At 40.5% G+C, this 24,387-nt stretch overlaps 1 protein-coding gene across 4 annotated transcripts in view; it reads right to left on the reverse strand.

The window, feature by feature from the left end:
* Positions 1–865: 865 nt before the first annotated feature.
* The window catches only part of LOC6537363 (forkhead box protein O), a 31,998-nt gene continuing 8,476 nt past the window's right edge, over positions 866–24,387 (reverse strand). For 3 of the 4 annotated variants that reach the window (XM_015192809.2, XM_039376885.2, XM_015192810.3), the window contains 9 exons: positions 22,727–23,064; positions 22,429–22,643; positions 9,349–9,641; positions 8,545–8,772; positions 8,085–8,280; positions 7,810–8,008; positions 7,557–7,681; positions 6,730–7,480; positions 866–1,869 (listed from right to left, as the gene is read on the reverse strand). In XM_015192809.2, coding sequence (XP_015048295.1) covers positions 7,043–7,480; positions 7,557–7,681; positions 7,810–8,008; positions 8,085–8,280; positions 8,545–8,772; positions 9,349–9,641; positions 22,429–22,643; positions 22,727–22,946 — 1,914 coding nt within the window. In that variant the 5' untranslated portion in view covers positions 22,947–23,064 and the 3' untranslated portion in view covers positions 866–1,869; positions 6,730–7,042. The remainder of the gene's footprint in view (positions 1,870–6,729; positions 7,481–7,556; positions 7,682–7,809; positions 8,009–8,084; positions 8,281–8,544; positions 8,773–9,348; positions 9,642–22,428; positions 22,644–22,726; positions 23,065–24,387) is intronic. The other variant, XM_039376886.2, reaches the window with a different exon arrangement.

Raw genomic sequence — 24,387 nt, forward strand, 5'->3', positions numbered from 1 at the left:
TATGCAAGCCTTGTTTGATTCTCAAACAGAAGTAAGGTTCATCTCGACGTCGACATTCAACCAGAAGTGAGTTTCAACTAAACGTCGACGAAGTGTGCGATAGGTAAACCGCACAGAACCATTATTTTCGAAATAAATCATTATTTTCAGCCAAATGTCGAATTTCGAAATAAAATTGCACTATATGCAAGCGTGGTTCAGTCTTGCTTCAACAGCCCATTTAAGCCCTCTTAAAAAGATTAGACTTTTCATTCTTATATTAATTCATCAGTTTATTTATCTTCTCTCCGTTTTTGCATTTTCGTTGCCATTCAACCAAATGTCGATGCCGCTAAACGTCGACTTCACTTAACGTCGACGAGTGTGCTATTGGTGTTTCGCACAGAACCATTATATTCGAACTAAAATTGCTTTCAAGCGTTGTTCGATGCTCAACCAGAAGTGAGGTTCATCTCGAAATCGACATTCAACCATAAGTGATATTCAACCGTGGGTTGTACCAGTTCGACTCGCCTAGAACATCGCTTGAATCGTTTCGTTGAAACACTTCATTTTGCTTTTTATCTTGTTTTCTAATATACATATACATATTTTGTATAAAAACGAACATCGTGTGTACCCGGTCACAGATTAAGGTCCTAAAACTTAACCAATTGCTTTCCATCTTTCTTTGTACTATGCTGTGTATATTATTTACTATACTAGAGATAGTTAATATACAAATCTAAAGGACTGTTCCCTATGCCTCGCTCTAGCCGGGTTTGGTAACGCGGGAGGGACTCCAAGAAAGCTTAAAGTGTCCCACAAAGGACCCGAATTTTCTTTGCTTCAACAGCCCATTTAAACCCTCATAGAAACATTAAGCTTTTCATTCTTATATTGAATCATCAGTTTATTCATCTTCACTCCGTTTTTGCATTTTAAATAGTATGAACTACATTTGAATTGTACAATCTAGTTAATAATTAACATTTAGCCCATAATAGTACACAATGATGCGCATGTATTTGCTTTCTACTTTATGCTTTTAGTTCTGCTGGGTTTTTGAGTTTTGTGGGTATTCTGTTATAATTTTGTATTTCGCTTTTGCGCCTATCAACATTTACATTTACTAATATTTGAAATTGTATTAATTGTATTACACGCGATTCTTTGTCATAGGTCTACGATCTACATATGGATGTTGGCATATTTATGTAACAAAGGGAATTATTTTATAAGCCGAGCTGATCAGATGTGTGCTAACTAATCGGAGAAATTATTACGTATATCATTGCGAACCTTAAGCATAATTTTTACACAAGTTGTATTCTTCTTTAAGGGTTTTCTTTGCTCTTTATAGAAAAAAATGTACAATTAAAATTATACCTTCAATTAAATACATTAATTAAGCATTAATTATTACATAATTGTGCTAATTTCTTTTGTTTTCGTTTTCTGTTGCCATTTTCTTGTTTAAATTTTCCTCAATGGCTGCTGGCTAGCAAATATTTTTCCATTTCGTTATCGAACATTTAGTTTACGTTTTACGCTGTTTCTTGTTGTTTATTATCAGTAGAAGTATTATTATTTGTGGGTTTCATTACGTCAAGGTTATTAAAATTAATATATACAAAGTTGAACCTAATAACTAAACCGTGTTGTTTTTAATTCAATTTAAATTTCCCTTTATTAGTGGCGCGCAAAGATGTTTTTTTCCACTTGCTGCCACTCAGAGAATTTCACAAATTGTAGCATCTAATTATTGATGATTAATTGGTATTATTTGTATGCTTCGTTTCTATGTGTAATGCATAACTATATATTTGTAGTTATATATCTATGTATATGTATTGTATGTATGTTAGATTAGAAGCGACCAGATTTATCCTGAAACGAGACAAGAAACGGCAAAAGTTTAGTAAGTCAGTTTATAATATGAAATCCAAGAGTAAGCATCCCCATATTGAGTAATTCAGCCCCTCATCAACACTTCATGAAAGGACAATCACAATGTTCCGACATTGACCAAGACAGCCTCCCTCCCAAGTGGCTAATTTATGCAGGGATTTCTTTTTTTGGGTCTAATAGCTTTTGACACTTGACAGAAATATTCATAAGCTGGCTGATGGGAGGGAGATAGAACACTCGACACTTGCCCCTTCTGCGAATCTGGCAATTTTTATGCAAATTTCCACAAAGGACAAACTACAAACAGCCAGAATTATGCCATAAAAACGACGGCGCTAAACATTTAAAATAAGATTTCAGCATCAGCCCGCCCCAATAAATTCTCTTTTGCTGGCAAATTGCTGTCGCTCGAAGGAAACATAAAAATCAAAGCTTCTCGCTTATCGCTGACAATTTTATTAGTTACAGCTTTAAATTATACTAGTATTGTGTATGTAGATCACGCGCAGTTTTATGGCCTGCAATTGAATTTTATGCGACATCCGGAGGACCAGAAACTGCGCAAAAAAAGTGTGAAGCCTACTTATGAGCGCTTTATGGCCGCCACTCCTTGGAGGCATTAAATTTTGGTGTGTGACTGTGGCTGAGTGTGTGATTGACTGACTGTATGCCAAGGCCTGGGATTAGATGTGCCACACCACCCCACTCCCCCGCACCCCCGCAGCATATTTGCTGTGCCTTTCGCGGACGGATTGGAGGAAGTGCCAGGACGAACGGAAAGCCACCAGGTGTCCTTGTCGCCTCTGCCCTTTACCGGTTACTGCGACCATTTCTTCCGGCTGTCTTGCAGTTTATTACAAAACGCGCTGCCTGTTTGCTTTATGGCTTACACAGAGCAAAATAAATTTTAAATGGCTTTTGCATAAAATACCAGTGCGTATTAATTTTGACTTGTCCTCCGAGCATTGAAAAAGCTGATAAGCTTTTTACAGCTTCTGAACAGTATTCTGAAGTAATCTTTTATCAAACAAATTTATTAATAATTGAATAATAATAACTAATATTGTAGTTAACATTTGGCTGCAAAATATGTCTCTGTGCACCGTAAGGTGACTGAGTTTGTGGGTGCTGCTGAGGGAGGAGTCCTAGCTCCTGTCACGTCATTATCCTTTGTCCATGCAACAAGTGTTTAAATCGCTCGCAGAGCTTTATTTGTTTGAGCGTGCGTGTGTGGGTGAGGGTCCTTAAGGACCTAAAGCAGCTTGTACACAAGCCCTTTTCGCTCGCTTCCTGGCAATTGTTTTCCCTTCTCTGGGTCGGGGTGAAATGCCATGGAAAGCGACCTCCGCATCGTGTTGAGTTAAGTGAGTGTAAATGCGGTTTCTTGCCACAAGGACCTTTCCGAACAGGTCCTTCTGTTCACTGCGTGTGTGTGTGTGAGAGTCGGAAAGTGTATGTCTGGCCTCGCTTATCATTGTGGCCGCTGTTGGCAGCTTAAATGTTATTAAATTGCTGACAATTTGTATTATGAAGTGCCGAAGAGCGCGTTCGTTTCCCCATGCTGACAAATTGATTTCCCTCTGCCGCCAGGATAATGAAATTTTCATTTGAATGCCAATGCCGATGCCGATGCAAGGGCGAAATTTAACTTCTGCCTTTTTTCCCGGCACTTGGACAATTAGTTCTGACACTTCTGCGCGAGCCGGCCAAACCTGTCCAAAGTTTGCCAAACAATCTGCGGGGATTAGCTCCCGCCGGACAAATCCTGTCGCTAATTCAATTTATTCAAACCTCCCATCTTCGCGGCCACCCGCAGGGAATTTATTAATGATGCACTGGCATTAAAATTTAATCAAATGTGGCATGGAAAAAAGTTTTCGCTCTCTGAATAATTTAGCGAGTTGCGGACAAGTTTCAACACCTAAGCGAAAGTTGTGGTCCTCTTGAAGGTCCTGTGGCTGTCGCCTCTCGAATCCTGTTGCCACGGCACTTCACATAGGCCGCGGCAACGAAGCCGCACATTTTTTCCCATTTTTCTGCTCCTTTGGCTTTTTTCGTGTTTCCTTCTTTTTGTCAACTAATAAATTGCCTGAAAATGCCTTTGTGTTTCACGCGCGGTTTCACCAGGGCAACCAACCTGCACCCCCGTTAAATATGCACTGGAAAAAATTGTCTTCCAAATGTAAATTAAGATTTCTCGATTTATCTTTTAACTTGGCAAACTCGAATAGTATTTAAATGTGATTTCGGCATATCATTTACAACTTTTTTCATTGTATAAACACTTTAAACAGAAACGAAATGTAGACTTATTATTAATAAATCAAAAATTTATTTTAAACAATAATAATAAAAATATCGAAAAGTATTAAAATAACTTTTGCGTTTATTTTTGATTTTGGATTTTTAAGAGTGCATACGAAGAACAGAAGGTTGGGGGCATGCCCCCCGGTGGCGCAACCATCTGCAGCCATAATTTGAGTGTGACTTTATTATGTGTCAAGTCAGTCAATCTGCGGACGATGATGTGATTTCCCCATCTCCACCCAGACCAAGTTCCCCATCTCATTTTACAACATTTCAGCGTTTTATAGGCGAACTCCTGGGCAGATGTTGCGGCAAGTTATTGAGTGGCATGTGTCGTTGCTGGCTAATAAGAGCGCGGAGAAGCAGCCGCCGCTTAAAGTTATATTATATTTGAGGAATATATAATTCATATAATAAAATATGAATTCAGCCTACAAGTGAGCGCACCGCTTGCAGGCAACTTTAAGGTATTAGCATAATCAGAAAAGAACTTCTAGCTGCTGTCAGTTGGGTGAATTATGAAAAGTGAAAGAAATGGAAATCCGCTGCTGATGCTGTTGCAATTCAAATTATTCACTCAAATGAAGCGGAGGCGGTGAAGAAAAAACCCCCGGCAAACACAAAAGTTTGCACTTGGCATAAATTTCGAAATCATTTCTACTTGCTTTTTTTTTTTCATCGCCCTCCTTTCCAAGTTGGCAATTTTATTTTATTAGCACGTCATGCGATTGGCGCCAAACTTGACAAAGTTACAACTTTGTCCTTTGGCAAGTTGGTCCTTCTTTCTTTTGGCATTTCTTTTTCTGGTCGTTTTGCCGTTTTCTAATTGTTGGCTTACAGCACAACTTAGTGTGGAATTCAATTTGTGTGTGGCTACGCACAGGACAAAGGTTTTTCCGAGGACCTTTTTTTTTTGCTCGATGAAGTTCGGCACAAAGCAAAAATGCGCGGTGACAGTCGCCAGTCGTGACATTGAAATAGAAAGGAACGTAAGAATGGGTAGAAAGCTGAAAGAATGTTAAGTAGTATCACAAATTACTGGATCAGATATGAGAGTAATTGAGATACCAGATAAAGTCCTTTCAGTGCAGTGCGACTTAAAAGTTTAGACAAATCAAAGGTTTAATGTATTACAAAAAAAATAGAAAAAAATAGAAAACGAAGTAGACTTACAAAAATGTATAAAAATCTTTAATAAAATATTCAACAAATCTTATTGATTACAATTAATTAAAATAAAGGCTAACATATGTCAAGCCATGTATTTATTATTTGTACCCTTAAAAGCCCGTATTTGGCATCCAACCCTGTCGAAACTCAGTCTTAAATCTCTGTCATTAAACAACCTCACCTCACCCATCTCAAAGTACCACCTGCCAAGTCATCGTAATTTTTCAATATTAGCAGCGTTTAACACGCTTGATTTGAGTCGCACCCACACCGCTCACCTGGTCACCTGGCCACTTGGCCCTAAGGTGGGTTGAGTCGGGAAATCGAGGGACTTGGCAGTTGGGTCAGATATCGGTGGCATGCATAAGTCACCCTAAGGACGTAATTAATTTTTCAGCATTTGCTTTCGGACGCTAGTCCTGGCCCCCCGGTTTCAAAAAGGACATCGCGGCAAATCGAGGGAGTTGCCTTGACGAATTTGCGCCGCGGTTTGCATGCGCTGAGATGCCTCCAGGATATTTTCCCTTGGCTTCCCTTGGCCACGCTTGGCCAGTCAAATTAGCGCGGAAACGGAAACGGGGAAAAGGACACTTGGAGCCACGTATCCTTCGTGCTGGCCTGCCAAGGTAGCAAAGTGGCTCTTGCATATTTTATGGCTTAGGTAAATTGACTTAATTTGCCATAATTTGAGTGAGCTCCGCGCGCGGCAACCTCTCACTTTAAAAGCACCCAAATTGAAAAGGACTTAAAGCAATTCCTCTTCACTCGATTTTATACTTTGTTTGTTGCTCTCCTGACAATGTATTATGATAATTGAACGCGTGTAATTGCCCTCAAGGAGCAAGCAGAAAAAAAAGAAAAGAAAAACGGACACATAATAAGTACAAATTCCACGGCAGCAAAAAAGCAATACACCAAGTGAATGAAGTGGGTGTCCATAAAAGATTCATGGATGGAAGTGAAGTCAAGTGAAGACGATTTGTATATAAACAGGACACGAAATCGCTGTTAAAAAAATGCCAGAAATAAAAGAGACTGAAAATCTCGCAGAAAATGGGGAAGTGGTTCCGGTCTGAGCCACATTTTCACATTTTACATATTCATAAAATGTACGCCGTGAAATGACATTATTAACATAATTTATGCTGTCACATTGAATGCCTTTTAAGGACGATGATGTTAATTGAAACCGAACGATGCGGTAAACATTACAAACTGCTGATAATTTAGGTTTTTTAGCTTCAAATGAAACTGATAATAAACTAATAATTGAAACTATTAACATTTTGGGAATCCTAACACGATGCATTCCGTATTATATTTATTATCCTATATATCTTATATTATGTGTAGTAAACTTACTTTGTAAACTTTTAGTGGCGGTCCAGCTGCGGCTCCTGCTTTCTGCTCACTGATCCTGCAGCTGCTGCATACCCGATAAAGACACCGACTCCGATTTCGCAACCGCATCCGCATCCACATCCACATGCGAATCTGAATCCGTTTCCAGTTTCCCATCCATCTGAGGCTGCTTACAACTCTTTACACTATGGTTCTTAGAATTAGCGTTTAAAGCGTTCCAATGGCGACACAAACAACACACACGCACACACACAACAACAACGACTACCGGCTAACGATCGTCCTTGGGATTGCGCTTGGATTCGACCAAGATCTAGTGGACCCAGGAGGGTGGCGAGGTCACCACGCTGGGCTGCGAGTACTGCACCCGGGCATTCAGATTGCTGCTGGCCGTTTGTGTTGCCAGTTCCAGGCTGCTGCTGCTGTTGTTGTTATTATTCAGCAGCAACTGTTGCTGATGTTGCTGGTGTGGCTGCTGTTGCTGCTGCGCCTGCTGTTGTAGCTGCGCCTGCTGCTGCTGCTGTTGCTGTTGCAGCTGGGCCTGCAGCTGATTCAGATTGAGACTGCTGCCGGAATTGCTGCTTATGTTGCTTATGTTGCTGAGGTTGCTGAGGTTGCTAATGTTGCTTATGTTGCTTATGTTGCTGATGCTCAGGGGCCCACTGCTGCTGTTGACCAGGTTCGTGTTGACCGTGGCCAGCGGGATATTGATGTCCAGCAGTCCACCGTAGCTCATCTCCTGCTGCAGCAGCTGTTGGATTACAAACACAGTATTACAATATTTGAATGTACCATTTGGATTGCCTAATCTTAACTTAACCACTTACCTCCTCGACATTGCACTCGAGATTCCCCACGGGAAAGTTCTCCAGATTAAATTCGTCTATCGGCTGCGCCTCGTTGTTCAGCACCTCCAGGCATTGTCCTATCAAAGTAGAGGCGCAGTTATTATCTAGCATATCGCATCGATACAGGTGCAGTTTCATAGACGGCGGACGGTTAGAGGGAAGATAAGCAGGATAGTATGGTACAGATAAGAAGTGTGAAAATATCGCTGGGGCACATCATCATCATCATTACCTTCCAAGCTGGCGGACAGCTGTTGCTGTTGCTGTTGCTGCTGCTGTTGCTGTTGCTGCTGTTGCTGCACCATCAGTGCGGCAGTGTCCGCCGGACCATCGAGCACCACGTTGCTGTACGTGTTCAGGGAGTCCGAGGAGGGCTCGCTGTTTGGATAGGCGGGCGACATTGTTGTGGTTACTGAGTTCGGCGAGAGACCCTGCCAAATAGAGTATGATATTCGTTTAAGTTAGCAAAGTGATCCTTTGAGGACTCCGCTTCCAGCTTGTACTCACATCTCTTGCATTGTGCATGCAGCTGCAGTTGAGGGACCGGTGCAGCAGGCACTGCGACTGCGGCTGCAGCGTGTTGTAGCCGGGGGCGGGGCCGTTGAGGGCGTAGGGCGACTGCTGCTGCTGCGCCTGCTGATGCTGCGGCGGCTGGTAGGGCGGGGGCGGGGGCTGCGAGGGGAGGCCCGAGGCGGCACTGAACCTGCTCCAACCGTACGATCGTTGGGTGGCAAGAACGAGAAGAGAAGGTGACTTTATAGATCGGTTTTACACACATCAAGGGGGAAACGTGCACAGCTCAAGCTTGTTTTGGTTTTGGTTTTGGTTTTGGTTTTTCTATTCATGCATGCAATAAATGATAGTAAACAACAAAAAGTCTTAGTAGGACCGGGAGTTGTGTGACATATGTATATATATGGACACTTAAACTTAAACAAACTGAGGTAAACAGCCATCGAGAACTGACCCTTGCTGCTGCTGCTGGGTGCACAGCGTCAGCTCATCCGCTACAGAGCACGTGAGCTCCTCGAGCGCCTGGGCGTGGGCCTGCGTCATCGTCGTGTTCTGGTAGTCGACGGGGAATCCCCAGTCGGGCTCGAGATCCTGCGCCCTAATGGGACTCAGGCGTCCGCAGGAACTGGCATTGGATGAGGCGCGTTGCCGGAAATCGGGCGACAACTGGAAGCCACCGCCACTTTGTCATCGCAGGTAAAAATAAAAATGGATAAACAAGAGAAAAACCAATAAATAAAAAGGTAATAATAAACGCATGTAAATCATATTAAATAATCGTAGAACAAACTTATAGACAAGACTATAGAGTCGGCACAAGTGAAATGGGATCAACAAGTCTCGGGTGCTATAATATCTCTAAAAAAAAAAAAATAAGTATCTGCAGATCATGCTCTACAAGCGCTAGCTTAGGCAACTAAACTAGATAAAGTTCCTTTTAAATTAATTTTAAAAATCGTAAGATCCTATAATTTTTAAATAAATCATGCTAGAGTTCCCCATAACGGAAATTAATTAAAGCATTTTAAAAAACCTTTCTATATTTTGTTTTGAATGCCTAAAATTCAGATTTTATAATCGGTTTTGGTTTGGTTGTATGAAAATATAATTAATAAATGTCTACGAAGATATAACATATATCTATATACATAAGTTATATTACGTGTAGGTAACGCACTAAGAATCAAAAATGCTAAGCAATTAACTAGTTCTATGATTTCCAATTCTCTACCCTCTGCGCATCGCAGTTGATAGTTACCTGTGGAGCGGACTCTCGGGAAAGTGGTCCAGCCCCTCGCTGACGCTGCTGCTGGGCGAGGGCGTGGCATCGTTCAGGCCCACCACGCCCGCCTGACGCAGTGCCTCCACCCGCTTCTTGGCCCTGCCGCGCCGCTTCTCGTACCGGGACGTCTCCATGGAAGCGGCACGGCGGCGCACGGACTTGCCGGGCTTGGCCTCCGGGTTCAGCATCCACCAGGAGGACTTGCCGGTGCCCTCGTTTTGAACCCTCATAAAGCGGTTGTGCAGCGACAGATTGTGACGTATGGAGTTCTGTAACGAGATGGCAGGGAAACACATGACTTTTATATTTTGCAAATACCAAAAAAAAAAAAAATAAAAATAAATGTTAAAGAATTGCAAAATTTGCGAATCCTTGGGACTCATTGCGCTGATGTAACGATTTGTAAGCAATTGCTTCTTGTGTGGAAAGGGAAGGACAAGGCGCTGCGCTTCCTTTTCGCCGGGCTTGTGTGCCATTCAATTGTCTGTCGACATTTTTATGGCTCGCAGAAGCAGAACGAACGTATATCCTCCACTCTCTAATTGGAAGATGTCTTCACCAGACCTCGTCGCCTGTCGCCAACGCCATCGCCACCGCCATCGCCATCGTCGCTGTCAATTCATATTTTCCAACAATTGTCATAAATAACCGCGTGTAAGCAGCGTAATGACAGCGAATCGACATCGTCTACACAACCCAATACCCCGATTTTGCCCACATCAAATAACTCCCAATCCTGTCTAGGTGGAAAAAAAGGACAATTACATGTCATGGTAGTGCTTAAAAAAACAAAAACAAAGAGACTAACCGCCAGAAACAAATAGAATCAAACACGTTTAGTGCGGATTTGTCATCAGCTGTATTTCCTTTTTGAGCGCGGGTGTACACATACATATGTAGGTATTGGGATGACAAAAATTAGGAGGGGACCTCTGGCAGCCAGGCTAAATGGAGCATTACAAACTAAACTAACTGGTGAAGGCAACTTGCCGCAGATTCCAGCCACCCAAAAATCCGCAGCACACACAGCGAAAATTTTAGAAATAAATCGTACAAAGGTAGGCACAGAAAAAGGTGCCAAATTTAATGATTTATTTAAAGAAAAACAAAAAGCAGTAACATAACGTGGATTTAAAAGCGCTATTATCAATCGAAAATAATAGGAATAATATCTACTTTATATTTCTTTTAGAAATCGATTTATATATCTAAGCTTTTTTGAGTTCATGACATAAATTGTTATAATTATACTAAATACATGTATGAACTGAATCAAGTTCTATACACAAAACTAAATGATTTTACTTTATCTACGAACCCAGTTTATACGAGCATACCCTCTTTTAAGTGAAAGAATAATGCTTTAATAATTTTTCTTGGTGGATCCACCCCGCTGATCCCTTCAAAAGGACACCGAAAAAGCGATTGCGACGCGTCGCGACTCCAGGCGGCACATTGGCGCCATTTATCACCGTTGCCAGGACATGTGAGTGGGCGGTGGGACATTAGGGGGCGGATGGGGGAGTTTTGGGGTCTGTCAGACGCCCGCCTGACGACGAAACCTGTTTGCAGACAGAAGCAACAGCCCCCAACTCCGCGGACCTTCTAATACTTTTCTGGATTTGCTTTACTATTTTCACCGATTTTTTTTTTTGGTTTTATTTGCGAAAACTTTTACTTGGCGTCAGTGGAAGCTGCTTCTCTGTTGCGTCCGTCGTCCTGTAAGTCCTGTAATGACATTTTTGGTTTGGTTTTGGCCCCCACATCTAATTTTACCCCCTTCGCATAAAGTTATCATTTTTATTTAAATGTTTAAGTGCGCCGCCAGCGAAGGCGTCTCTGCCATTTCCCCTTTCATATTTTCCCCGCTCCAAGTTGGAGTGTTCAAACATTTTCTTTTTCTTGGCAAACGTTCTGATTATGCTAATGGCCAGATTGCGGAATTATCCAACCAACTTCCGCCCAGGAACAGGATGTCTTCGGTTGTGTGGGTGGGTGAGTAATGAGAAATTATTTCTGGTATGGAAATCGTGAAGGCATTTATTTCGATTTCAGAGGAAGGTGTATCTAATCAAACTTTTACTTATCCGATTTTAGAATTTAGAATAGAATTTTTTTTTCATGTTTTTAAACTATTGCTTTAAGAATTCGCAAAAGAAATCACTTAGTTCTGGCAGAAACGCCAAAACTTAAATACAAATTCAAAGAGGGTTGTGCTCTAGGCATTCCAACTCAAGGCCATTAAATCAAGGCGAAATGCAAACAAATGGCATTCATAATTTATGGCACACACTTCATTGAATATTCATAAACTTAAATCTCGGCCAGAGAAAAAAGCCTAAAGAACGCGAGAGCATTCAGAACAGTCTAACATTCAGAACACATCTAACTAATTGGGCCTATTAAATCGAGAGAGATATATACACAGCTCGGCGACTGCGGCCACATGCCGACCAGATATACAGACTATATAGTAGTGGCAGTGATTACCAAGGAGCTGCATCATGTGCTGGAAAAACTACACTCGGAGAAATACATTTTCCAAAGTGATAAGTGCTACAAACTGCCTTTAAAACTGCAGTTCAAAGTTGAGATCTAAGAAACCAGCTTTTTAAGGTGAACAGAATTGCATAAAGTTTGAAGAATGTTTATTTACTCTCCACATTTCTGTCAGTGCATATACACACATGTATGTACATATGTAGGTCACCTCATCGACCCTCTCCACAATATTCGCATCCATGGCAAACGCAGAAAAGCAATCGGGGAAAAACTGGGCTTCCATTGAATTCACTTGGAGCGCCAAATGAGCAAAAACCCAGGAATGGAAATTTCATACATTTCTGGGTCGAGGAAGAGGGAGAGGGGGAGAGTGGCTATCGTAGTCAAGGATATGCGGATCCTTATTGTGTACAATTAATGTGCATCGAGCGTGAATCACAAAAGGAACTAAACCAAATTGAGTTGCTAGAGCAATTCACTAGTGACCCAAAATCGATGGGTGGAAATTCGTAGTTAAAGTTTCCCGTTGACCAATTACAATTATTACAGCAAAACTTTTATTTATGGGCGTGGAATCCAGCTCCCCGATTCATTTCTTTATAATTTATATGAGTAATTGGGGTAAATGGTAGGGGAAACGGGGTAACGGGGCAGCGGGTGTAGCACTAAAATATATTAAATCTGCCAGCTCGTTTCATTTCAGTTTTTCCTATACGACACTCGAGCATTCACATTTTCTCTCCTCTTGGGGTGACTTGAGGCTTTATCAGTCTGTGTGCTCTTGCCTTCCCATTCCCCTTCCCCTTCCCCTGGATGAAGGCAACCCCCTCAGCCATTGTGGCCCATGATACGCTGTCATCTCGTATCAAATATGCATATTTCATTGGGCCATTTGAGCGGCTTATTGGGGAAACGGAATCGCGACATGTGGCGCTAACTGGGTCGCCTCCAATGATCCATGTCTTCGAACAAGTGGCATTCGAGGAGGCTTCAGTACCTTATAGGTACCGACCACTAGGCTGGGATCAAAATGTTACTTTTATGTATTGTTTCTTCTGATTTCACTTGAAAGCGTATACAGTACACGATTTTAAGGTAAGGTACTGGATATATTCAACACTTTAAAACCTATTAAAACCCAGTGTTTAACTCATCATTTAATCCAAGCCTTTTGGTTCCATTGCAACGCGAATGTTCTGTGACCAAAAATATCAAACAAAACGCGAAAAAAGAGCCAGATCTTTATCGGTTTATGGTGAATGGTTAACCTCTGAAAAGTGGGCAAAAGGCTTGGGGTTTGGAGCTGGGGGTTTGGGGCTTGGGGCGGAGCACTAGCGCCCCAATGCCAAACAGCTGCAGCGATTCTCACACACAAATCAAATGAACCCACAGCACTCAATGGAAACACACACACATAGAGGCAAAGAAAATAAAAAAAAAATATTATTCGCATTTAGATGTGAAATTGAGATATAAATTTTTGAAACGACACTCTTTCTAGCCGAGTGTTCAGTGCCCTGCAAACAGGTTACTACTTCGCCAACCCCCCGATTCATTCGGCTAATTGCTGCCGACCAGGTTGAGCAGTTAAAATTTAATACCAAAAAAAAAAAAAAAACCAGTGAGAACGATAAATGGTTTAGAGTGTCAACGTAAAGATACCCTCAGCAAAAAAAAAAAAGCAATTTATTAAATTCTTTGATTAATTCACCCGTTCCGAGAAGTCCAGCGCACTGATATGCATTATTATTGCCCAGTAAAATTCTAAATTCAAATCACTTTGGAAACTAATTCCAATTTGATTTGCGAAGGTGTTAATATGTAACAATCACTTCTGATGATTCAGTTTAGAATTACATCCGTAAAGCAACAAATCATTCAAAATGAAAATGCCATCATTTAGCTGTTCATCATTTGAATCAAAAGTTTACCCTTGAACTCTCGAATAACAGCGTCTACAAAAAAATTCCGACTCGCAAGTTTGGTTTCAGTTTTTTGTTTTGCTGCCTTAATTGTTTGAACAAAACATTTTGTTCGACTGGCCAATTTGTAAACACTTGAACTCAGAGTGAGCCAAAGACTAAAGACTAAAGACTAAAGACTAAACAAATCGAGCAGATACAATTTATGATGATGGCGATCTGGTTGTGGCTCTTGTCTCCCGGTTCTCAGGAGTATCTGCAATATGTTTACCCAAGACTAATTAATTGTTTAAACAATTTCAGCGTTAGCAAGATGGCAGCAGACGATATTCGAGCAATTGTTTACCCCGAAAGATCATTGACAGTTGCCATTATATGGCAAACGATTTAGAAATCCATTTCGAATCGTATCACGATCGAGGATACCGATCATTGGATACCGAGTGATTTCTGGCGCGTGTGCAACACATTCAGTGTGCGAGCCAGATGCGAGCCAATCAATCCACAATCGATAGAGCCTAATACCTAATGGCACCTGTAATTGATTAGATAATGACCCAGTAATGACCTAGACCAAGTGAACATTTCAAGTTCTGACTCGCGACCAATCGGATATAGAAAGTAGCGCACTGCTTCGTCCATCGATCAAAATTAACTTTAAGCTTAGACACGGTGACACTTTTAGCCCTATGTAAGCTGGGCTAATTTAAAGAGAAAATGGTAGACGAACTGGAAAAATTTGAAATTTAAAAGTTGGTTCCTTTACAGCCAGCCCAAAATCAATATTTGAGCAATCGCTATATCAAAAACACATTTGCAAGGCAACAAACAAAGCAAACAAATGCGAAATTCAAACTCTGGCAAACTAAATAAAAGAGCAATAGACATAGGACAAACACTGGGCCCTAGCAACTGATATAGACCACCATCCTACCCTCTACTCCCCCCTCTTCGCAAATACTATATTGTAAAGATATGTGAGCACATAAAACACGCGGCATTATCATCGCAATGATGATGTGATGATATGATATGGAATGGCAAAAGTTTTCTCTTTCTACATCTCAGTTGCGTCTATTTCGATTTCGTTTTTCGAAGTTTACTATACTTTCTCCCTTTTTTTTTTTTGGCAAACTTTTATGAATGCCAGTGGGCATCATTGGTATGGAAAAGGATTCGGCGACAAAGCCGCCAAAGACGATTAATCGCAGGACACGTTGGCGCCTGCGTGGCAAACGGAAACGGAAATCAAATGACAAAAAATATACACACGCGGCCTTCCTGTCGCGATTCGATTGAATTTCACCTGGGCAACTTAAAGCAGGAGGACCCTTGTAGAAAAGGACTCACTCCAAAGGACTCGAGTCTGTCTGCTATAAAAGAGCTTTTTATAAGCAGTCCATAAGTGTCGCGTTTTATGCGCGACGACAAAGAATAGCAAGGAAATGAATTTGTGGAAAGAATTTCCAACAGAAACTGACAACAATATACTCTTGTTATTAGAATATCTTAAAATATCTTTAAACTAAGTTTTTATCTTTAAAAGACACTTCTTTGGATACTTTGCCAGAACATTTCAGCTGTTTTATATTAATTATAAGTCTAAACAAATCAACTGCATTACTTTCTAAAATCCCAAAATATACGTTCAGTATGGTGACATTTTCAAATTTGTTTTGTAATGAAATGTAAACTCCCCTTCCTGCATACTTTCAGAATACTTTGAAGTAGTGGCAATCGAGCTCTAAGCGAAGCTGAAAGCCAACAAAAGGCCAACTCGAACTTTGGCAATTGCACTCCGCCAACGAAATCGGGCCAAATGATGTGCAATTTCGATATATGTGCAAATATGGTCGTGGGTTTGGCTACTTAGTGCGGGCGAGGACATTGCCCCAAAAGAGTGCATGCAACGTATGGGTATGGCAGCCAAGTTCATAAATGTGTTTCTGTCTGCTGCTTGGACATTTTGCGGCAAACTTTATGGAGCTCACTGGCACTCATTAAGTTCGGGAGGAGGAACACGAGTGAGACACGAAAAGCCCTTGTGGCCGGTTGATAATACTCGGTATCCTGATTGATTATGTGTGCGGATTTTGGGGCAGGCGAGGCTTAAAGAGTCGCGCAACAAATTAAATAACGATTTCGATTACGCACCGCTTTAAGCGAGTTCTTTTTCCCTGCCACAAGGAAAGGGGACAGGCGAACAATTTGCACCAAACTTTATTTACGATTCCAGTTCAGTGTGGCCGCCCCATTAGTTTGCTTCCTTCCTTCCAATGAAACCGCCCCCACTCCTACATTTTGGCCATTAACTGGACATGAATGGCCTGCCCCATCCCCAAATCGAGTGATAAATGTGGGCGGAACTTGAGCAAGTGGTCTTTGAGCGACAATCAATGGGATTTGGAGTTGTCATCGTGGGTTCCTTGGTCTAGGCAGCCACGCCCACCATCGTCTTCGTGGGCAGGAAGTTTAAAAGTAGGAAAATGTATTATGATTTTATTATCTTCAGCTTGGCCATTTTGATGGTTATATACGAAGTTTCTTTGAATTTTATCCACAATAAAACAAGGTAGTTTTACTACCGAATCTGATACTATATTTAAGTAACTCATTCCTCCATTGAATATAACAATTTAGTAAAGCAATCAAATATTATGTATTATGTTTGCTTCCTTATTGCTTACCGAATATTTTCATATTCACCCCATATTTAATTTTCAGAGCATTTCGAATTCGATCAAGTGCAGTAGCAGTATCCAGCACTTTCTTGGATCTATGGATCTACTGTTTTTGTAGCCTTTTGTTTTACTTTTATCGCCTTCGGTCATTGAAAGCGAAGCAAAGTGTGGAGTGGTGCGACATCATCAGTTTGCTTGACTTTATGGCTTATTTCTTATGATTATTGCATATTTATTGAGGACCAGCGACTGGACTTCGGCTTCTGCGTTGACAAAGTAAGACAGCGAGTGGCGTTTTTTTATGGCCCCCAGCCCCATATGAGATAATTTCTCAATAAATAATTTGCAATTTGGCTTTTTCTAATTTTTTGTTTGGGCTTTGCGAAGGAACCAGTTTGATTTGCGCTGCCTTGATTGGCTGCAGTTTTGATTCGAAGTGTATATATTTGTCACACAGCCGTAATAATAATAATAGAAAGCATACAAAGAAGTTGATTAGAATGACAATCTTGGCGTTTTCGTATGCCAAAAGTGTTCGGAACATATTAATAAGGGGTTTTATACATATACATTAAGTGCATATTTTCGAAAGCCATAATTTGCAGGCGGAGCAGAAAACCAGAAAGTGTGGCATGAAATGTTTGCGTTCTCCTTCGACGACCATAAAACCGAAAAAAGAAAGAAGATGATGCACTTTCCCAGATGGTGGAACGGGGTAAGTGTGGCGTTTTATGGACCCGAGGATCGGGATGGGATTCGGAACGGGGTGCATCACATACATAGATCCCAGGGCCAGACACCTTGCAATGCCATACTTTGTCTACGGCCATGCCCGACTGCCACTTGCATTCCGACTGGTTCGTGCTCAACTCGTAAAATTCTAAGCAAAAAGCATAAAAACCGCCCATAGAGATATATATATGTATATATATATGTATATACTCGTACATATTTGCATGTGGCTCTATGGCTATGTGAGTTTTACAAAATTTACAACCCGGAGGCGAATTTCACTGCGCCTGTGGTGGTGTTAATTAGCACAACAGCGTACTAAAAACGCTCCGCAAATCGCACACTAACCTCACACAACCGAAAAGCGAGTGTGCATTGCAAAGTGCAACATAATTAATAGCACCGCAATTACGATCTAGACAGGCTAGTCACACATATAGTACATACAAACATACATGCATACACGTGATTGACTGATGATTTGCGACTATGCGTTTTTTATGACGAGGTCGTGTTTTATGGCCTCATATCTCTGGAACTTTACGGCCAACATCGGAAATATTTGGTATGCCCTGAGATAAATCACTGAAGGTGCCAGAGATCATGCCAAGCATCCGGAACTATACTACTATATACTGTTCATTTATACCAGAGAAATCAGTCCAGTTGATATAGCCAATTCATAGAACTTTTGCGAGCTGGAAATGCTAAGTGATTTGAAAGCCCGCTCTTTATAAACAAAGAATGTACTAAAATATTAAGTGGTCGCAATGAAATATTTCGAATTATTATTACGCAGTAAGGCAGCCAGTTATTCAAGTATACAAATTATCGGCTTCAGCTTCAGCTTTGCGATAGCGGACATTTCTACGCTGTCCTGCTCCATTAAAATGTTATATAAATATCTGAATATGGTTAAGTCGAGTAATATATTCGGTAATAAATTGAGTGATTCCGCAAAATGCTGAGTAATGGGTATCGCAGCTAGAAGGGTTAACACGTTCGAGCCCCCCTTGCGCAAATAATTGTTTACTAACATTTAGTAAAAAAAAAAAAATTAAAATAATAATAATAAAGAATCGAGGGCGCGGCTGCTTCCGTGTCGCCTCTGTATCAGCTATCAGTGGGCAAAAAAAAAAGGAAAAAAAAATAAAAATACATGAAAAATGGGGGGAAAAAACGGAAAACACTGAAAAAAGGGGGCGTGTGTTGGCCGGCAAGGCAAACGAATACTACGCAGTAGAAAGCCGGTACAGTAAGTGGGAAGTGGGGCCACACCGACTGAGAGTTGCATGCAAATAATAGAAATAATAGATTCAAATACGCCGAATAGCTCGGCATGGTCTGGTGCGAGCAAGGTTAATGCTTATTTATAAACGAATATTATGTGTGTGTGGCCGGCAATCTTAGAGTGCTGATCTCGTTCTTGCTCTCGCATTTGTTCTCAATTCCGTTTTTTTTTCTTTACTATACTTTATTTCTTTTTTTTGTGCCTAAATTTGATTATTTCCAGTATTTGCACGTTTCATTTCAACGCCCCTGCCAAATCAAACTCAAAATAATCATCATCGAAACCATAATGAGAAAATACTCGAATTGTGCTTTGTACATTGTTTTGATTTAGCATTCAAAATGCACTTTACACCAAATAAAATGCGCCGCGAACAAACCAAATAAAACACAAATCGACCAACAATGCGTATACTTAATGCGCAACTAAACAAGCGTGAAGATCTACAGGAAAATATGGGGGAAATAAGAAAAGCAAAGGGGGCAGACATACATACATACATATGTATATGGCTCAGATCAGAGAGAAAAGTGCACTGTCAAGTGTCAAATTGATTACGCAAGATATACACACATATAGTATACATATGTATATATGGGTCTATATATGCCTATCGTATCGTTAATGAATGCTGTTATTTCCCCGCAGTTTATTGCATATTTATATTGGTGCAGGCTATTTGAAGAGCTTGCACTGGTCAATTGAGTGACTGCAGTGAGTAATGCGCATTTCGCCGACCGACTTTTGAGTTCCTCTAGCTTCTGGCGCATTACTGGCAAGGCCATTGCCTTGATAAGGCCCATTGATAAGGCCAAAGTTAACAAAGGTTACCACGCAGAGTGCTAGGTAAACTGCATTCTTTCACTCTTTAAGCCCATTGCATTGTTCAAGTATTATACAATGTGCTTGTGCTATCTTTCTTTTTTGTCGATTACAAGCCATCGAGGTAGATCGGGAACTTTCCATCTCAGAGTGTCGTAACTACTTCAGCTAAATCTGGATAAAGATTCAGGATCTATCCATTTCCCAATTTAAAGTGAATTCTCTGATCTTTTCGCACCTACAATAGTGTAGGTGTAGTGCTATTCTGAGCAAAATAAATTCCTCTCACCTTCCCATGATAAAATCTGAAATCGTAAATAGTGGCATGCCACCTAAGAAGGCGTCATAAATTACAGAAATTTCCAAACATAATTGCCAAAGCGCGACGAGTTCAGGGCGAATAAAACCACGAAAATGTTGGGCCAAAAAAATATTTATAACACGCTGCGGTTCGCTGCCAATTAAAAGAAGCAAATATAACACACAAAAAAGAAAAAAAAAACCGAGTAAAAAAAATGAAAATAAAAATAACATTTCGTGCACACGAAAATAAATTGATAAAAAGAGCAACAGAAAGAAATACTTGGCACCGGTTCAATGGCCAAATCGCCCGACTGCGAGGATGAGTTCTCGATGATGAAGACACGAGCCACCGAGCCACCAAACCACCGATCCGCCGAACCACCGAACCACCGAACCACCGAACCACCGTAGCACCACCACCAACCGGCGGAGGAAGAAGCCTTTGCAATGCAGCCGTCGAGTGGCAAATTTAAAATTCCACAAATGTCATTTGAGTGTTTCGCTCGTTTCGTTCTTTATTATTATGACGACTATTCGAGGAGGAAGCTCTGGCACAAAAAAAAGAAATGAGGAAAAAAAATACGGGAGGACTGGGAAAAAAGGAAGCAAGTGTCAGGTGGAACGCGGCAACGTGTTGCATAAATTAGCAAATGTCATAAAATTTTATAAAGGAATTTGCGGCACAGGACAGGAACTCTTGCTTTCAATCTAAAAATATGTTAAATCCACATTTGCGTGGGAGTTTATCGTAGCAAATATGCGACCAATGCTTTGATTAAGTAAAACGAATATAGTTGCCTGTCTATTTGTTAAAATATTAATGAGATATCATACAATAAACATAGAAAAATGCTTTATAAACGAATAGTTTTGCGTAAAGAACAAGTTTGATAAAATAAATGACATATTAAAACAGGTCAAACTATGCAAAATAGTTCGATTATCCATAGACAAGCAAAAGAGCAATAAAGATTGTTTACCAGTTTCCGAGAAAAACACAAACCCTTTGTCACCTTTAATCCCTTTAAAAACTGCATTGATTGCAGTTTTGTTTACGCTCTTGAAATTTCATAGGAACATTATCTAGACTAAAACAACGTTTTCTACGACGCGCGAATAAATTTCTTTATCACAGTGACTGTTATTTCCATTCGTAATCATGACAAAAAAACCCAAAGCAGTGGCAAAAATTAAAGGCGACAAATCGACTACTTCCGTGAAGCCAGCAAAGAAAAAAAAAAAACGACCATCAACAGCAATTATAAACAACACCATTAATACAAATAATACCAATATTAGTTCACAGCCCTAGGAAATGTGTACACAAAACAAAAACAAACTGAAATTCGCTGGAAGCGCGCTGTCTGCGAAAAAATAAAGTTTCGGGTATCAAGTGGAAGAGTCGTCTTCGATTTCTTTGTAGCCAGCGCAGCGAATTCTTCAACAGCCGTTGGCTTGGACTTTTGGTTGGTTTTTATCACAGTCACAGCCAGAGGTGCTAGAAAACCAACGAAAAGCGAGGAGGGTGCTCAAGTATCAGTGGAAATGATAAAGAAAACAATCACGTGAATGACGCACTGCATCGCACAGCCGAGAAATATGAGTGGATCGAATGATTTATGGGGCGGATAACGCATACGCAGGCGATCATGCAAGGAGGCAGTTAGTTCTAGGAAGTGCGATCAGCGAAATTCCATCCCATATGACTTATATAAGTATGTACTTCGAAGTGAATGTGACTAAAAATTCCCCTGGGGACTAAATCACAAGTGCTCGTCTCGTTTACCACTCCAAAACATGAATACGCATTTGAGGTTAATGTCAATGAACTTTGGCGATTATTGATAGCTTGCAAAAAAGATCGTATACGTAGTATAAATACACGAATACGTCTGAATACTGGCTATGTAGGCAAATGTTATCAGTGCGAAAAATAATGAAAACAAGGGGAATACAATTAAATAAACAAGAGTAAGGCCAACCAATAATAATTGAAGTGATTTTAGGTGGGCATCAGGCAACAGATGAAAAGGGGCAACCGGTACCGGTATCTGAAATGCGAATGCGAATGTGAATGAAAATGATTCATGATTTACGCGTGTGCACATGCCTGTGAATGTGCACGCGTCTATTTATTTACGTATGCTGCGATGTAAACAAAACGAAAAACGATCCGCAGATAAAAGCGCATTAATTGCAAAACTCTGCGCGAAAAAAAAAACAGAAGAAAAAGAAATATGGAAATCCAGCAAAGTCGGGGAGAAATGTGATGCCAGCACCATGACAAACATTTCACACACTCACTAACCAAATAAGCTGAAAACAAAAAAGCACTGCAAATGGCAACAAAAAAAAAAAAAACACAACTGACTGACTGACGATTGCATAATAATAGCGAAAAGCGACCACAAAATATGAAAGCCAAACACAAGCTCCACTTTATCTTCACTCTCACTCCATTTGACTGACTTGGCCATGAACTTGACCGTTTGCTCTGCGAATTGTGAATGAAATGAACTGGCTATTTCAAGACCAGCGAGCATTGTGGACAGAAAAGGTCGAAATAATCAAGAATTATTAGCACAGTTTAGGGGTTTAAAAGATTGATAAGGCTTAGTAAATATAACAAGTGAAAATCTACTAATGTCGAACTGGTAAATACAAAGCCAGATGGTTCTATTAAGTGGGACCAGTTTAATATTGGTCATATGATTACTATTTTTGAATTGATAATATATAAAGAATCCCAAGAGTTTCATCAATTTCCTAGCCTACTTATCGAGAACCTTTGCACTCCACTCACCTTCCATCCAGCACTGCTATTCGAGTCGCCCTTGTCCTTGAAGTATGGCACATTCTGGACCATCCACTCGTAAATCTGGCTGAGAGTCAGTCGTTTGTCGGTGGCCGATCCAATGGCATGCGTGATGAGATCCGCATAGGATAGATTTCCCCATGCATTGCGACGCGATGAGTTCTTCTTGGCTGCATTCGCATTCTGTATAGCCTGCTGTGAGTCTATTTGATAAAAAATAATAAATAGTTTCATGGTTAACCATTGATTTCTATATAATACGAGCATTCTGTAGTTAAGGACCAACCTCCTGGGGCCAACTGCTGATTGCTGGCCTTTGTACTGTCCAACTCGTCGGTGGGCTCCACGAAATTCTCGGGACGCGGACATGGCCATGTGTTGGATCTGGCCCGGGTCTGTGGCTCGAAGCCCACGTCCAGGGGCAGATCCCCGCCCAGCTGGTCCATGGCCAGGCCGTTGTCTGTGTGGGTCAGCGTGGGCCAGTCCTGCGCAAAGCCGTCCATCATGGGGTAGAAAAGGTCGTTGTGCAGTTGCAGCTTTGCGGCTCTTTAAGCTCTTCAAGCTCTCCTCGCCAGCCCAAAAAATATCGAAGCGAAAGGGGAAGCTTCGCAATCAATCTTTTACCTAAAAAAAAAACAAGATATATCTTAAATTAATAAAATTATCACCAGGCTACTAAAGAATAATCCAAAACTGCTCGAAATTACTTTAAAGATTTAGCGAAGTACTACAGAGAATCAATAGATAATGGTATAGTATTCATATATGAATTTTAACCTTGAATTAAAATCACTCTAGCATTTTGCTGTAATTGTGCCAAGTCATCCCATCTCTCTATCAAGCGTCTCGTTCAAAATTATATTTTGATTGTTTTCGTGCTTCGAATTGTGGAAAACGATTCCCAAACGAGCTGGGATCGTTCAACAAATTGACAAATCGATTTTTCATTAGACGATTAAATTAATCTTTTCCTTCTTTTCACTGGACAGAGCATATACACTTTACAATCACGTTTCTGAATAAAAGTTAGAATTTCCTTTATGCTGTAAAAAACTATACACCTGATTCGATCTATTTCTTATACCTAGATTGTGGTTGATTTATAGTACCCCTATACAATTGATTATGAGTACTTAATGTTCTTTGCATAACAATCGTTTAAAGCGGAAGCATTATAAATTATAGGTGTTAACCATTTCTTTTTGATAATGTTACAATGAGAATCGAAGAAATAGAAATTCTCATTTTAAGTAAGTTTTGAAGAAGATTCTCTTAAATAAAAGTAAGAGAGCGTTATCAGCAGACCCAAAACAAAAGAGAGAGAAAACCAAGGCAAACGCAATAGCAATACGATAATGTAGGTTATGATCTTGTTTAAATGCCTCGCACATTTTCCATGCCTTCCAATGCTCCACATTTGTATTATTTTTCAGCTTAGGAATGGAAATCAATTTGTTTGAATAAAATCTATAAATGCCTTTATGACTACATTTAGCACACAGATGGAATACAAAGCGTATATAATATAAATGATATCAATTAGCACGGCGGCGAGCAAGGTTATACAAATTTTCCCCTATAATTGGTGATACTACGAGTTTTGATAATCAAAAGTTTGACAAGTTGCTCTCTTTCTTTCGGTTCCTATATATGTATACACTTGTGGGTTAATCTGCCCCAATAAATAGGTCTATTGACTCTGTCTGGAATGAGAGGACTGATAAGTCATTGATCATCGAGCACATTGAGCATCGCACTTTGATAGCCGCTGTCTGGTGCAATTTTAACCCGAATATTGGCACTCGTGGTATGGGAATTCTTATCAATGAGTTTCTGGGAACTAAAGTAATTTATCTGGCGTAATATCAAGTTGAAATTAGATGGGGAATATCAAGTGTCACTTTTTATTTTGAGAATACATTTCAAAGAATTATTACCACCTGATAA

Source organism: Drosophila yakuba, chromosome 3R (genome assembly GCF_016746365.2).
Source record: "Drosophila yakuba strain Tai18E2 chromosome 3R, Prin_Dyak_Tai18E2_2.1, whole genome shotgun sequence".
Lineage (NCBI taxonomy): Eukaryota > Metazoa > Arthropoda > Insecta > Diptera > Drosophilidae > Drosophila > Drosophila yakuba.